Here is a 12,068-nt window from a genome sequence, read left to right as displayed (position 1 = left end):
ACTATATATCTCGATAAGATGACCTTCACCGGTCTACACATGGTGACATGGTAACGCTGTTCTCAGAGATCCGAGTGTTATATCGCACAGAGAATTAGAATTTTTTTTTAAATCTTGCTCGTACTCTGCTTGGTACTTTGTCGCGAATCCAAGCACCTTCTTAGGTCTGGAGTCAGACTTTGTGCCTACTATTGCGTCCCTTTGCTTGCGAATGCCTTTGTAGCGCCGCAAGCTAATGCATCGAGAGAGTGACGGTGTTACAGCACAGCGCTCACCGCCACCGATCGCCATCGTTACCGCGCGTCGCCATTGCGCATGCGCACATGACGGTCACTTGGCGCCATCTAGTGCCCTCGGGGCCAACTGCGCTTGCGCACTGACGGCGCGCGGTACGCGATAAGCGGTAGCGGTACGCGATAAGCGGTAGCAGTACGCAGAGAGCCGCGGTGCATGCGATTGCAGGGCACGCACAGTGTACTAATATTTGCCGTTCGTGCCGTTAAAGCTCTGGCCACGACCGAAGCGGACGATTCTCAAGAAGGTAGGCGCATGTTCGATTACGCTATACTAGCTATCGCACGACTTTGTTCTTCCTTATTGCACCGCTTTTGTGTGTGTGTGTGTATGTGTGTCTGTAGTTTAGTTTGCATGCACGTGCACTTAACGCCTGACGTGGTGTCTTACTTCTCTCAACCACTTTCCACAAGTGTATGTGCCGCTGTCCAGTAACCTGGCTTGACCAAGTAATGTGTGTGATGGAGATATGAAGCTGGCCTGTAACGTCTAGACCGAGCCGGAATAAAAGGGTTTCCCTGGCATAGTTGGTCCCTTTCGTCGGGTGTGCGCAGATATCGAAACACTTGGTCTTTGAACTGTTGCAAACAAGTGCAGGAATGTGAGGAACATGCTGTAAAACTTCTTTTTTTTCTAATGCTCCACGCGTACTCTGATCCAGTACTTTAGGCTGGTTCGGTGAACTTCAAGTGGCCATCCTTCATATCGCTTTAGGCAGTACTTACCGTACAACCGCCGCCACACTAAACTGTAACGCACATGATGCTCGTCTGGTTGCTTTCGCACAAGATGATCGGCTGTCATATATATAGGTATATTAAACGTCGACGGTTCTGCTCAGAGCTTCCGAGCATCGCGCTGGCACAGAACTCGTGCTCCCTGTGAAACACACACAAAAATTACTTTAAAGGATGTTTCTGTTATGTATGACGGCGGCTGTCCATCCTGGCTAGCACTGACAGAACGTTGCGGTTTAAATACCTGTCTTCTTCAAGAGCAAAATCTTCGAAAACTGGGTCTTCAGGAGCGTGAAATTGTTACGGTAGGAACGACTGGCTTCATCCTGCAGTAGCTTAATTGTGTGCTGATTGAGTGCGTTCTGTGTTCGTCTGATTAGCATGGTTAATTGACATGATGTAATAAATTAATCCGCGAGCCTTTCCCCTGTGGCGTCCTACATAGCACATTCTGCAGCTTCGAAGGATAAAGAATGCGTGAACGCAGTACGAACCTCTTACGCCGTAATCGCTGCTGACGAAACTTGTGAGGCTGGCGAAATCGGCACCGTTTAGAAGAACAGGGAAGCTAATGACGTCATATATCTCTCGCAAAGTGGTATGTTAATATGAATCATTCGAAAAACTGCTTACACGCAAGTCGGCACCTCTGAACGAGAATAAACAGTAAACAGAACCATCCTTTTCGTACTGGCGCGCGCGGCAGGGTTATTGACGCTTCCAGCAGCTAGTTGCCCGTAGTACGCTGGCGTCGTCTTGTGGCTGAAATGGCAACTTCTCCCGCGCGCGTTTCTCAAAGCGCGAAGCGCGGAAGCTTGGACGGCGGGCCGGCAGGTGTCGCGACGCGTGCGCCTCCGTCACATTCCCTGATCGTCAGTCCATGCATGCACCCCTGGACAGTCGCCTCCCTGTGTACACCCGGCGTCAAAAATTTAAGGATCAGACGAGCCGACAAGCAGCTGGGTGTCTTCGCCTGGCGTCTGAACTCGCAACTTAGGCTTTGATGCATGAACTCTACAACACTCTGTTCATCCCTTTTCATGTTTTCTTTCTTATTTGTTCAAAATTTTTACGCCCGGTGTATCTTCATTCTCTGAACCTGTGATTTTTTTGTCCACAGCATACCGGAGCTCAGTTCAAACTCTTGTGCAGTGGCCAGTTCAGAACTTGCGTGACATGATTTACGCGGCACAAATCATGTCACTTGTTGGCACAACACAATTATCACGAAGTGATCATGACATTATGGTCATGTTCGGGCAAAAAAAAAAAAGGCGTTCGTTCGCTAAGCTGATACGCTCTTTAGGCTGCTGCCGTTTATTCTCTGCTCAGAGAACAGCGAAAGTACTTCGTAACAATTCTTTTACGGATTGATTCTGTTAAACCTCTGTCAGACCCTTCTTTGATACCAGAGTCGTCGATTTACATTGCCACCTACCAGCGCTGACGTCACAGACGCTCGCCAGCAATCTGACACAGGCGAAAGAATGACTTGAAGAGCTCGCATTTCAAAATGCGGCCTGAATAGGCACTTTTTATTTTCACAGTGCTTAACCTGTGGCTTTTAGCCATGTCGCAGTGCTTGGGCGCAATGCCTATAGAGAGCCCCAATCTTATCCTCGGGCAAATCTAGAGCGCATCCACGCCGCGACCGTCCGCAGAACGTGACCCATCGTGTGTGAGCTTTCCGTCCGACTGCAGTGCTTTTAACTGCATCAGTAGTCAAGACACCCGAAGGGGCTGCAAGAGATGGCGCGATAACCGCGATAGCTTCCCTTAGATTTGGACGCACCACTTGAACCCTAGCCGGCTCAGTCTAGCCGTCCCGTTCGTTTCCTTTATACCAGTGCAAAGCTTTGGGCCGTTTTGGATTGCGCCGTTTAGTGTTTCCCGCCGAGAGGTGATATACATATCTTTATTTGCTTCTGTTTGACTGCAGCGAACGAGTTACGGAATTAATGAGGTAGACTTATATTCCATTAAACTTACTCATTTAGGCTTAAAGTTTGTTGAGCCTTTACTGTCTTGTTTTCTCGGCATCGGTGCCGTAGAACCACACTGCCTTTCCTCCAGCGTTCGCTGTTAGAACATTGGACACAATTAAATGTCGTCCGAACAACGAACGCCGTCGAACGTCATAGTTTTTTTTTGCATTTTTTTTTATTGCGACATCGTGGCTGCTGGCATAAAGTATTACTTACGCATAGACTCTCGAAGGAAGTCCATTAACGTTCGGTGGTGCTGCCCAGTCTTCTAGTTAGACTGCGAGTGCTTAAATCGCAGGTTCGAGTACATTACTTCCAGTATTTGATCCTTTGCTGCTTAGTTGCCGCAGAACGAACTCACTTAAGCCATGGACACCCCCGCAGCCCTCCGCCGATTTTTATTTTGCCGCTATTATTTCTTTTTTTTTCGCGTCTCTGTGCTGGAATAATTAAAAGCTAATGGGCTCGTAGAAAGCCACTGTAGAAAGATTGAAACTTGAGCCATTTGGCAGGTGCCGGGGAAAGAAAAATTTCCACAGAAACGAGCGACTCAAAACAGTCAGTTATTGAGATAACTTTTAGCGTTAAAAGCGCCGTTTTTCTCAGGCACACATTTCAGTCGTTAACCACAGTTTTCCCTCTGCACTTGTGTCTTCCCTTTGTGATTCTTTTCCTGCTGTCCCTTTTTAAAATCATTTTTCGTGTCTTTCTTTCTCTGTTAATTTGACTACTTCTTTCGAATCCTTCCTGAAGGTTTCTCTGAGCATCCTTAAGTGAATTTTGACGAGTTTCAGTACGCCGTCCTTCGTCATAATGCTCATGCATCACCTTCTCTCTTCCTATCACCCCCTCCCTCACCCCTCCTTTTTTTTCTTCCTTCGTTTATTCCTTTCCTCAGGTCGCCAGCGCCGTCACGAAATGATAATCCGAGAGAACGTCCCCGAGGAGCTTCCTCCGGACGTCGTGAGATGTGAGTGTGTCCTCTCTGCCTTCTCCCTGCGTATCATGCTGCACGTGCTGTACGCTCCAACTTTCTTTTCGTTTGTTTGTTTTTTTCTTCGGGCTCTTTCCCGTCGTAATCTCTTTCGCTGGCTCAGGTGGGCGTTCTAGATGTCGCGACGTCCATAATGGCCTTGCCGATTTCACGTCAGGCATAACGCCTCCGTGGCACTTTACCGTAGCAGAGTCCAAGTTTTTCTTCAACAATAGCATCAGTGGTCACGATGACCCCTGCGGCAATTGTCATCTAGAATTGCTAAAGGTGGAGGCCTTCCGCTCCTTTCTGCCTGTGCACCTAATGGCCAAACGCGATTGTTGCCAAGCCTGTGCAGAACGCATTACACTTGGTTACGTCACTCTCGCTGTCATATTTAGTGGCGTGACTTTCGTGCTTTCATGGTGTCATAGCTCTTTGATTCGAAGGAATATCATTCAGTGTACAGTACGCCCCTGGCAGACAAGGGCTGGCAAATGCCTTAGAATTTTCGCTTTGTCTTGTAAGCGGATTTTTGTACGCCTCGTGCAAATTCATCCAGACTTACTAGAGGGCTCCTTGCAAAACAGCCGGATACGGCAATTCGGGAAGCCTGGACGAAGTTCCATAAATGTGTCGGGGTGGCTTTAAGGCTACCGGATGCTATGGCCTTTGTCTGAGAGAAAGTTGTAAAAAGGGAGTAATTTTTCCTCTAGCACATTGCCTTTCATAAAATGAGTGCACTAGAGGATACCTCACTCACTTTTTACCCCCATATAGGCGTATTCGAGTTTGGAGTGTGTATCTGGAGTTCCATCAACATGTTGTAAAAGCATGTCTATAAAAGTAATAGGGATAGCCCTTTTAACTCCGACTGGAATTTTTGTGAGTTATTTAGCATTAATCTGGGTTAAGTGGCCTTTTTTCGGCACGCTATCCCTATAAACTGTCAGTTTCAAGAGCTGCTATCGAGACCGTTAGCGTCTAGAGCCTACGCGCAGAGAATAGACAGATGTCTTGCACGGAGAACAGAATACTGCCTTGCACTCATCGAAACTTAATTTGAACTCATTTGCATGCCCGTTTAGCGCCGAGACTGGTCTGTTCGCGCCTTATTTGAAAGTTTGCTTCATTTGTGCTTCCGTTGTTTGTGTTTCAAGCTGCATACGAGGAAACGCTTCCTGAAGGTAAGTTTTCTTCCCAATGTGCTGCGTAGGTACAAACTCTCGTGCGCAGGTGTTGGCAACTTTGTTCTATAAGGCCTAACCTGACAAGTATCGACGTGTAGTATTGACCATGACATGGTTCGGGGAGTGCTGCCATGATGCTTCTTCGTTTTGGACTGCTATTCTCGACGGAAGCGGGCTTTTATTTTTTATTTTATTTTGTCACAGGATGGTTGTCAAATATGCTTTTCTTTTTTAAAAGGAAAGGGGAACAGAATAGGCTATTCTTCTTTGAATGACGACGAAGCACTGTAGAGGCATCGTCAAAAACCGAGACTATAGGCATCTAGTCCTTCTGAAGGAAGGTGCTCGTGCCTGTCTGGCCCGTAGGTTCGTGTAGCTACGCTGTGGAACTCAACTTTATAGAACCCGGCTTTATAGAACCCGGCTTTATAGAACTCGGCGTGATAGAACCCGGCTTGATAGAACCCGGCTTGATAGAACCCGAATTTATAGAACCCGACTTTATAGGACCCGGCTTTATAGAACCCGACTCTATAGAACTCGACTTTATAGAACATGGCTACGTAGAACCCGGCTGTATAAAACCCGACTATATAGAAGCTGGCTGTTACGAATAGGCATAATTGACCCACTCCCCGCGTGAGAGGCTTGGGAGGGCTTGTAGAAGGTCTGGAGGGAGGGAGTGAGGGAGGGCGCCTGGGTCCATCGCGCTGTTTCCGCAGCTCTTGGTGTATCCTTTGCGTACTTGTCTGCGATGATAGCCACTGTGTATACTTATCGGGTCCTGCGATTATTGAGTGAGACGAAGAAAAACATCGGGAGTCTTTTGTTTTTTAGAATACACTCCTCTATCATCCGCTTCGCAAGTGCATCCCCCGCGATGCCTCCGCCTATATATCGTACATCCCCGGGCGTCAAGAAGATAGACGGGATCGTCCTTCCGTCGCGCACCCCAAGGTGCCGCGAAGGGCATCCTCTGGACTCGTGACCGGATACAGCGGCAGGAACCGACATTCGTCCTTTTGTCTCCTCCTTCGCACTTTGCTCGCTCGCGTCCTTCGTCCCTGTCTGTATACCGATCCGATGGCTCTGCTTATTGAGTGCGCCTTGTACCTCTACACAGTGAGATTCTGGAGGAGGAGGAGGAGGAGGAAGAACGGGGAGCCATATCTCTCTGCACGCGCCCTTCGGAAGAAACGGGGTCGCCGCGCAAACCGGCAGCCGTCGAAGACGGCGACGCCCCGTCGACTTCCTTCGCGGTTGCGGAGCAGCGGACGTCCCGTGTGGGTTGACGTCATGTGAAAGACGACGCCCGCGTTGGTTTTGATAGCCAGAGTCCAACGGCCCTCTTGAAACGCCTGCTATATCCGCTGTAACTACTCCGCGGTGCATGTACACGCGCTGTCTACGTTATCAGCTGTAAAATGGATTGCAAAGCGAATCTTCTCCGCTGCGCCTTCCCTGTTGCAGAGCATTTCACGGATGCGATGTAGGGGGCGGCAGTGTTTCATCGCGTGGTGGTGGTGGTGGTGAAACTTTATTTCCAGCGGATGGAGAGGAGCGACACGAAGTCGCCCCCCGCTTAAACGGCGGCCGCTATCCCTTGGGCAGCGGCGGCGTCTTCAGCCAGCTGGAGGAGCTTGATCTGTGTCCCCGGGTCGGGGCTTAGCAATAGAGCCTTCCAATGAGCAGATTCGGTAAAGGCCGATTCACACGACGGACCGTTCGCCCGCGGCCCGCGCACTACGTGTGCATACGTCAGCACTTTGAGGGGCGCGCTGTCGGCCGCCATCCATCCATGCATCCAGCGCGCCTCTCAAAGTGCTGACGTATGCACACGTAGTGCGCGGCCCGCGGGCGAACGGTCCGTCGTGTGAATCGGCCTTAATGAACTGACTCGCGTGTTCAACGGCAGGCATATAACTGGAATCGCATTTGTCGGAAGTGCGGTTGTGCGTTTTCGTGACTGACGTTGGTTTTTCAGGCTTTGAACGTGTTCCTTGTCGAATTGAGGAGATCAACTCAATTCGATAGCAATGCATAATAAACAGCCGCCGTGGCGCCTCACTGGTTATGATGCTCGGCTGCTCACCCGAAAGACGCGGGTTCGATCCCGGCCGCGGTGGTAGCATTTCGATGGAGGCGAAATGTCAGAGGCCCGTGTACTGTGCGATGTCAGTGCGCGTTAAAGAACTCCAGGTGGTAGAAATTTTCCGTGGCCCTCCACTACGGCGTCCCTCATAAACTGAGTCGCTTTGGGACGTTAAAGCCCGTAAACCAGTCAATACACCGCAAGGTGTACAGCCCGTACTTCCTGAACGAAAACCTTCGTTAACGTGCCGAAGGGTCTATGCAAAAAGCCCGCTCGTTAGAACCATAATGTGCCCTTACCCGGCACTTTTTTTTTTCGAGGCTTCTTTTAGAGGCAAGGAGGTTATGACTGCCGGCATCGCGGTCAGCATAGGACGCATGCGCAGAAGGTGTCGTTTAAACAGCGGCAGATCGGTATATACAGTCAAACGACGAGCCATGTATTGAGCGTAGTGTTACGAACACTGTGCGTTTAAAAATCTGTATCAACCGCTCAATCTGCGTGCGTTGCCTTGAGATGTGCGCGTAGTTTGCGATATGACGCCTGCTTTACGCCATGCTTTGCGAGATGACTTCGGAGGGCGCCAGGCTGAAGCCTAAATTAAATTTTGCGGCCCGGCTCCGTTCGGGGTCGCGTGATCGAGCGCGAGGAGTGTTGCCATCAGGTAGGTATATATAGGCGGGAACAACGCCCGTGAACAGGACGCTGTACTTCGCCTGTACATATGTCCAGGCGTATTGAGAGAATGCGTGTCGATTAAGGCGTCATCTCGCTATACACAGTAACCAAGGTTTTCATTTCAATCCGACCACGTAGTTCGCGTACCCGCGACATCTCTTCTCTAAACTTTACCATTCTTGGGTATCAAAAATATCCGTGCTTTACTGAACATAGCGCCGCCGCGGTGGCCCAGTAGTTATGGCGCTCGGCTGCTGACCTGAAAGACGCGAGTTCGATCCCGGCCGCGGCGGTAGAATTTCGATGGAGGCGAAATGCTAGATTCCCGTGTACTGTGCGATGTCAGTGCACGTTAAAGAACCCCAGGTGGTCGAAATTTCCGGAGCCTTTCACTACTGCATCCCTCATAGCCTGAGTCGCTTTGGGACGTTAAACCCCCATTAACTAAACTTATTGAATATTGCCACTATGTGAAAATAAATTTACCTCTTCGCTGCGTTCTGGGTGTTCCCTTTTAAACTCCTCGCGCCTGTACCACACGCTGCTTTTGCTCCTGAACCGGCGGCTTTCACCAACACGGCTCGCGTGGCCGCCTTAGCGAGGCGGGAAGCCTTTCGGCTACATTGCGTACTATTTTATTTTTTGTTTACCTTTTCGTTGCTAATGCGGGAAACCTCACAGGCCTCCATCCATCTAAGCGAGCTGTCTCGTGTGGAAAGAAGGCGTGTGGAATGGGACGCATATGCTTTCGCTGAAAAACTCGGCCAACTGGGAGAGCTAGGTGCTTCAGCACGAGTGTTTTAACATAACGGCTTGCGCGTTCGCGGCTTCGTTTTAGTAAGGGACAACGACGTGTGACGGGGGCACATGCTGAATATGGAGGAGAACATTACGTAACCCGGCGCTTCGGGGCTATTTTTACCTTGGCGAAGCGCGGCAAGAAAAAAAATAATTGTCTCCGTGCTCCGAGGTTGTTAGCAAAACCTCAAAGAAAATAGCAGATAATGCAGATAGGTATTCAGTCATACTCGGTCATATTCGGGGTTAACGTGGCAAGGTTGAGAGTTGGACTATAGCTAGCGTTTGACGGATAGCTCGCTTTTCTGCCGGGGGCTCTTTCATTTGCTTGACAGGCGGCTGTCTGTCTGGTTTTACCTGCGGCGAATAAGCGCTTTAACCCCCCCCCCCCCCCTTCTTTCCGCCAACCTACCCCCGTACTCTGTCCCGATACCTTTATCAAAATGGTCTACAGACAGTCTATAGTCTTCTTATAGGCTATGTTGCCTCCCTGTAGATACTTCTTTTTGTCTGTTCATAGTCTATACACTGCCTATAGACAACAGTCTACTAAAAGTGCATGGCCATAAATCCATAGACTGTCTATAGCATTTGTATTGCCTACAGGATTTCTCTATAGAGAGTCTATAGACTTTATAGACAGAAGTATATGAACAGTCTATAGAATGTCCAAAAAAATTTTGTAAGGGTAAAGCCGTGATGCCTTACATGGAAGGTAAATGTATACTTTTGTTATCATTGCTGAAGAACTGCATTGAGAAGCTAAGCGCTTGCTTGTTTCAACTACCTGTCTGTCTTCCATACTGCTACAATGTTTGACTTCGACGTATAATATGCAGCGTGTTTCAGTGAAGGTCAGCAGTAATATTTAAACATGAGATTTTTTTTAGATATGAAGACCGCATTTGCGGCGCAGCTAGTGATACCTGTGAGCGGGCGTGAGAGAACAGGTGAATCACTTGAACTGTTAAGTTCGTTAACAAAATTCTAAAAGGACTACAGTTCAGACCCTGGTTGCAATATGATTCGCAACTTTCATTCGTAGTAGCCACGTCAGTTTTTAGAATCTCGAAAACACTTTTCTGCCAGTCGCTGCTGCGTAGATAATTATGGTTTCCATGGCGCGTCAAACCGGCGTCACTTGTTACGTGGCCGTCTATATATATCCCACCCAGGGCCGCTGCTTTACCTCAATGCCTAAATTTAGCTGCTTATTAAGGAGCACCACGTTAATCATAGCCCGTCCAGTACGGCGTCACCCACACTCTATATGTACCTAATTAGAGAGATTTAGGATAGCCAGTGCACACGCGCTGATTGGTCGCTTAGTGCCAGGCTTGCGGGGTGGTCTGCGCATGCGCAATGACTGCCCGTGGAAGCGGGTTGCGTTAAACCGTACGTTAATCACGGCAACTATACCGCGACTGCGATCGTGCGGCAAATGTGGCTAGGCAAACCTGGCAACGGTAGCAGCGACAACGCGTTACTGTGCTTGCCGTACGGCTGTGCTATAACTCTCTGTAATAAGGGGAGTAATTACTGACATCCACCCAAGCGCATCCATACGGCTACAAAGGAAAGCCGTATATGGCATGTAGCCGTATGGCTGCGCTTGGGTGGATGTCAATGAGTAATTACTCCCTTATTACAAATCTACTCCACCTTGGGGGGATTCCTCTAAACATGTGACCTAAAACTATCTGTGTTGACGTACCAAACCAAACTTTATTTTATTTTACAAATGTGCATACAGTCTTTAGGATGAGCCACAGGCCAAAAGCTAAAGAAAATAGCTTGAAAATGCCTGTGGCTCATCTAAGAGCCATTACAAAATAATAAAATAAACACATGCATACAACGGTGGCAGATCGCATACGAGCACACTGTAGAAAGAATTTATAATATTTACGATTGAACTGATGGGTACACAGAGATGTAGTTTGAAACTAGAAAAAAACAATTAAAACTGAACAAATGCATTTGAAAGTTATACACTGCTGGGTTGATTACAAAGGGGAAAAGGACACCGATACATACACAAACTACAATATATGAAAAGAAGTTATGGAATATTATTTACTTACAAAGTACACTTTTAAATCATGTGGTCGGAGGTTATACATGCTCAGCTGGGTAGAAGTACGAGAGTTTTATCTGTACTGACGCCGGAGGCCAAGCAGAAATTCATTCGTCGTCTGTTCTTTTTCGTGAAGGGAGACGCGCCTAGGCTGAATTCTTTTAAGTTTTCAATCTTGACTTTCATGTCAATGGCATACACCAAAAGAACAGTCTTAAATGTCATGCTGCCAGCATGACATTTAAGACTGTTCTTTTGGTGTATGCCATTGAGTCCGCGAAGTTTGGTTTGGTATGTGGGGCTTAAAGTTCAAAAGCCTCACAGCACACCGGCATCGTTTGTCTTTCGCCTCCATCAGAATGCGACCGCTTCTGTCGGGATTTGATCCCGCGACCTTCTGCTCAGCTGTGTAGTAATAACGGCTGTGTAATTGTGACCCGCCGCCTGTTAATGTAGCATTGGCTCTGATCCTTTCTTTTTTTTTACCAGCTGAAACCGATTGGAATGACCTTCCTTACTACATCGCCGCCATCAACTACCGATATTTCTCGGATATTGTAAACCGGGTTCCGCGTATTGTGGATACATTTGAAACTCGCTCTGTTTGCAGCCTCCCCTTTATGGTGTAATGCCCTAAATGGAATCGCATGGTATCCTCGTTGCAAGAAATATGTGATATAATAGGATAATCAGACAGCAATCCCTTACAAAAAAAGTTTTAGACAGTCTATAGAGTGTCTATAGACTTCTGTCTATAAAGTCTACAGACTGTCTATAGACAAAAGTCTATAGGCAATACAAATACCATAGACAGTCTATAGGCAATCTATAGATTTATGGCCATACACTTTTAGTAGACTTTTGTCTATAGACAGTCAACAGACTATGAATAGACAAAAAGAAATATCTATAGGAAGTCAATAGAGTCAATAAGAAGTCTATAGACTGTCTATAGACCATTTTTATAAGGGATGGTTTCCGACCTTGTAAAATTCGAATGGCATGATGTGCCCATGTGTCAGCGTTTCACGTGCTATATTCGAGTGCCACCCTACTACGTCCCGAAATTTCCGATGTATAACCACGGACGTCAGTCGAATCACGTGACATAACGATGCTCCGTTTAATCGCTGACGTCACTCACGCGTTCGGCGTAACACCTCGTCCTCATTGTGAGAGCTGCCCCCTCATATCTTCCGTTTGCTGAAGCCAATCTGGGCGACTGATTACGGCCGTGTGATGAA

General features: G+C 48.0%; 1 protein-coding gene across 7 annotated transcripts in view; it reads left to right on the top strand.

Annotated features, from left to right (window-relative positions):
- The window catches only part of LOC149366156 (uncharacterized), a 213,233-nt gene that overhangs the window by 142,628 nt on the left and 58,537 nt on the right, over window positions 1-12,068 (top strand). For 6 of the 7 annotated variants that reach the window (XM_089549116.1, XM_089549165.1, XM_089549148.1 and 3 more), the window contains 2 exons: window positions 506-541; window positions 3,915-3,986. In XM_089549116.1, coding sequence (XP_089405242.1) covers window positions 506-541; window positions 3,915-3,986 — 108 coding nt within the window. The remainder of the gene's footprint in view (window positions 1-505; window positions 542-3,914; window positions 3,987-12,068) is intronic. The other variant, XM_089549126.1, reaches the window with a different exon arrangement.

The sequence above is a fragment of the Amblyomma mixtum genome, chromosome 1 (assembly GCF_055824585.1).
Source record: "Amblyomma mixtum isolate Tamu chromosome 1, ASM5582458v1, whole genome shotgun sequence".
NCBI classification, from domain to species: Eukaryota; Metazoa; Arthropoda; class Arachnida; order Ixodida; family Ixodidae; genus Amblyomma; species Amblyomma mixtum.
Note: the sequence above shows the minus strand (reverse complement) of the source record. Positions and strands in the feature narration are given on the sequence as shown.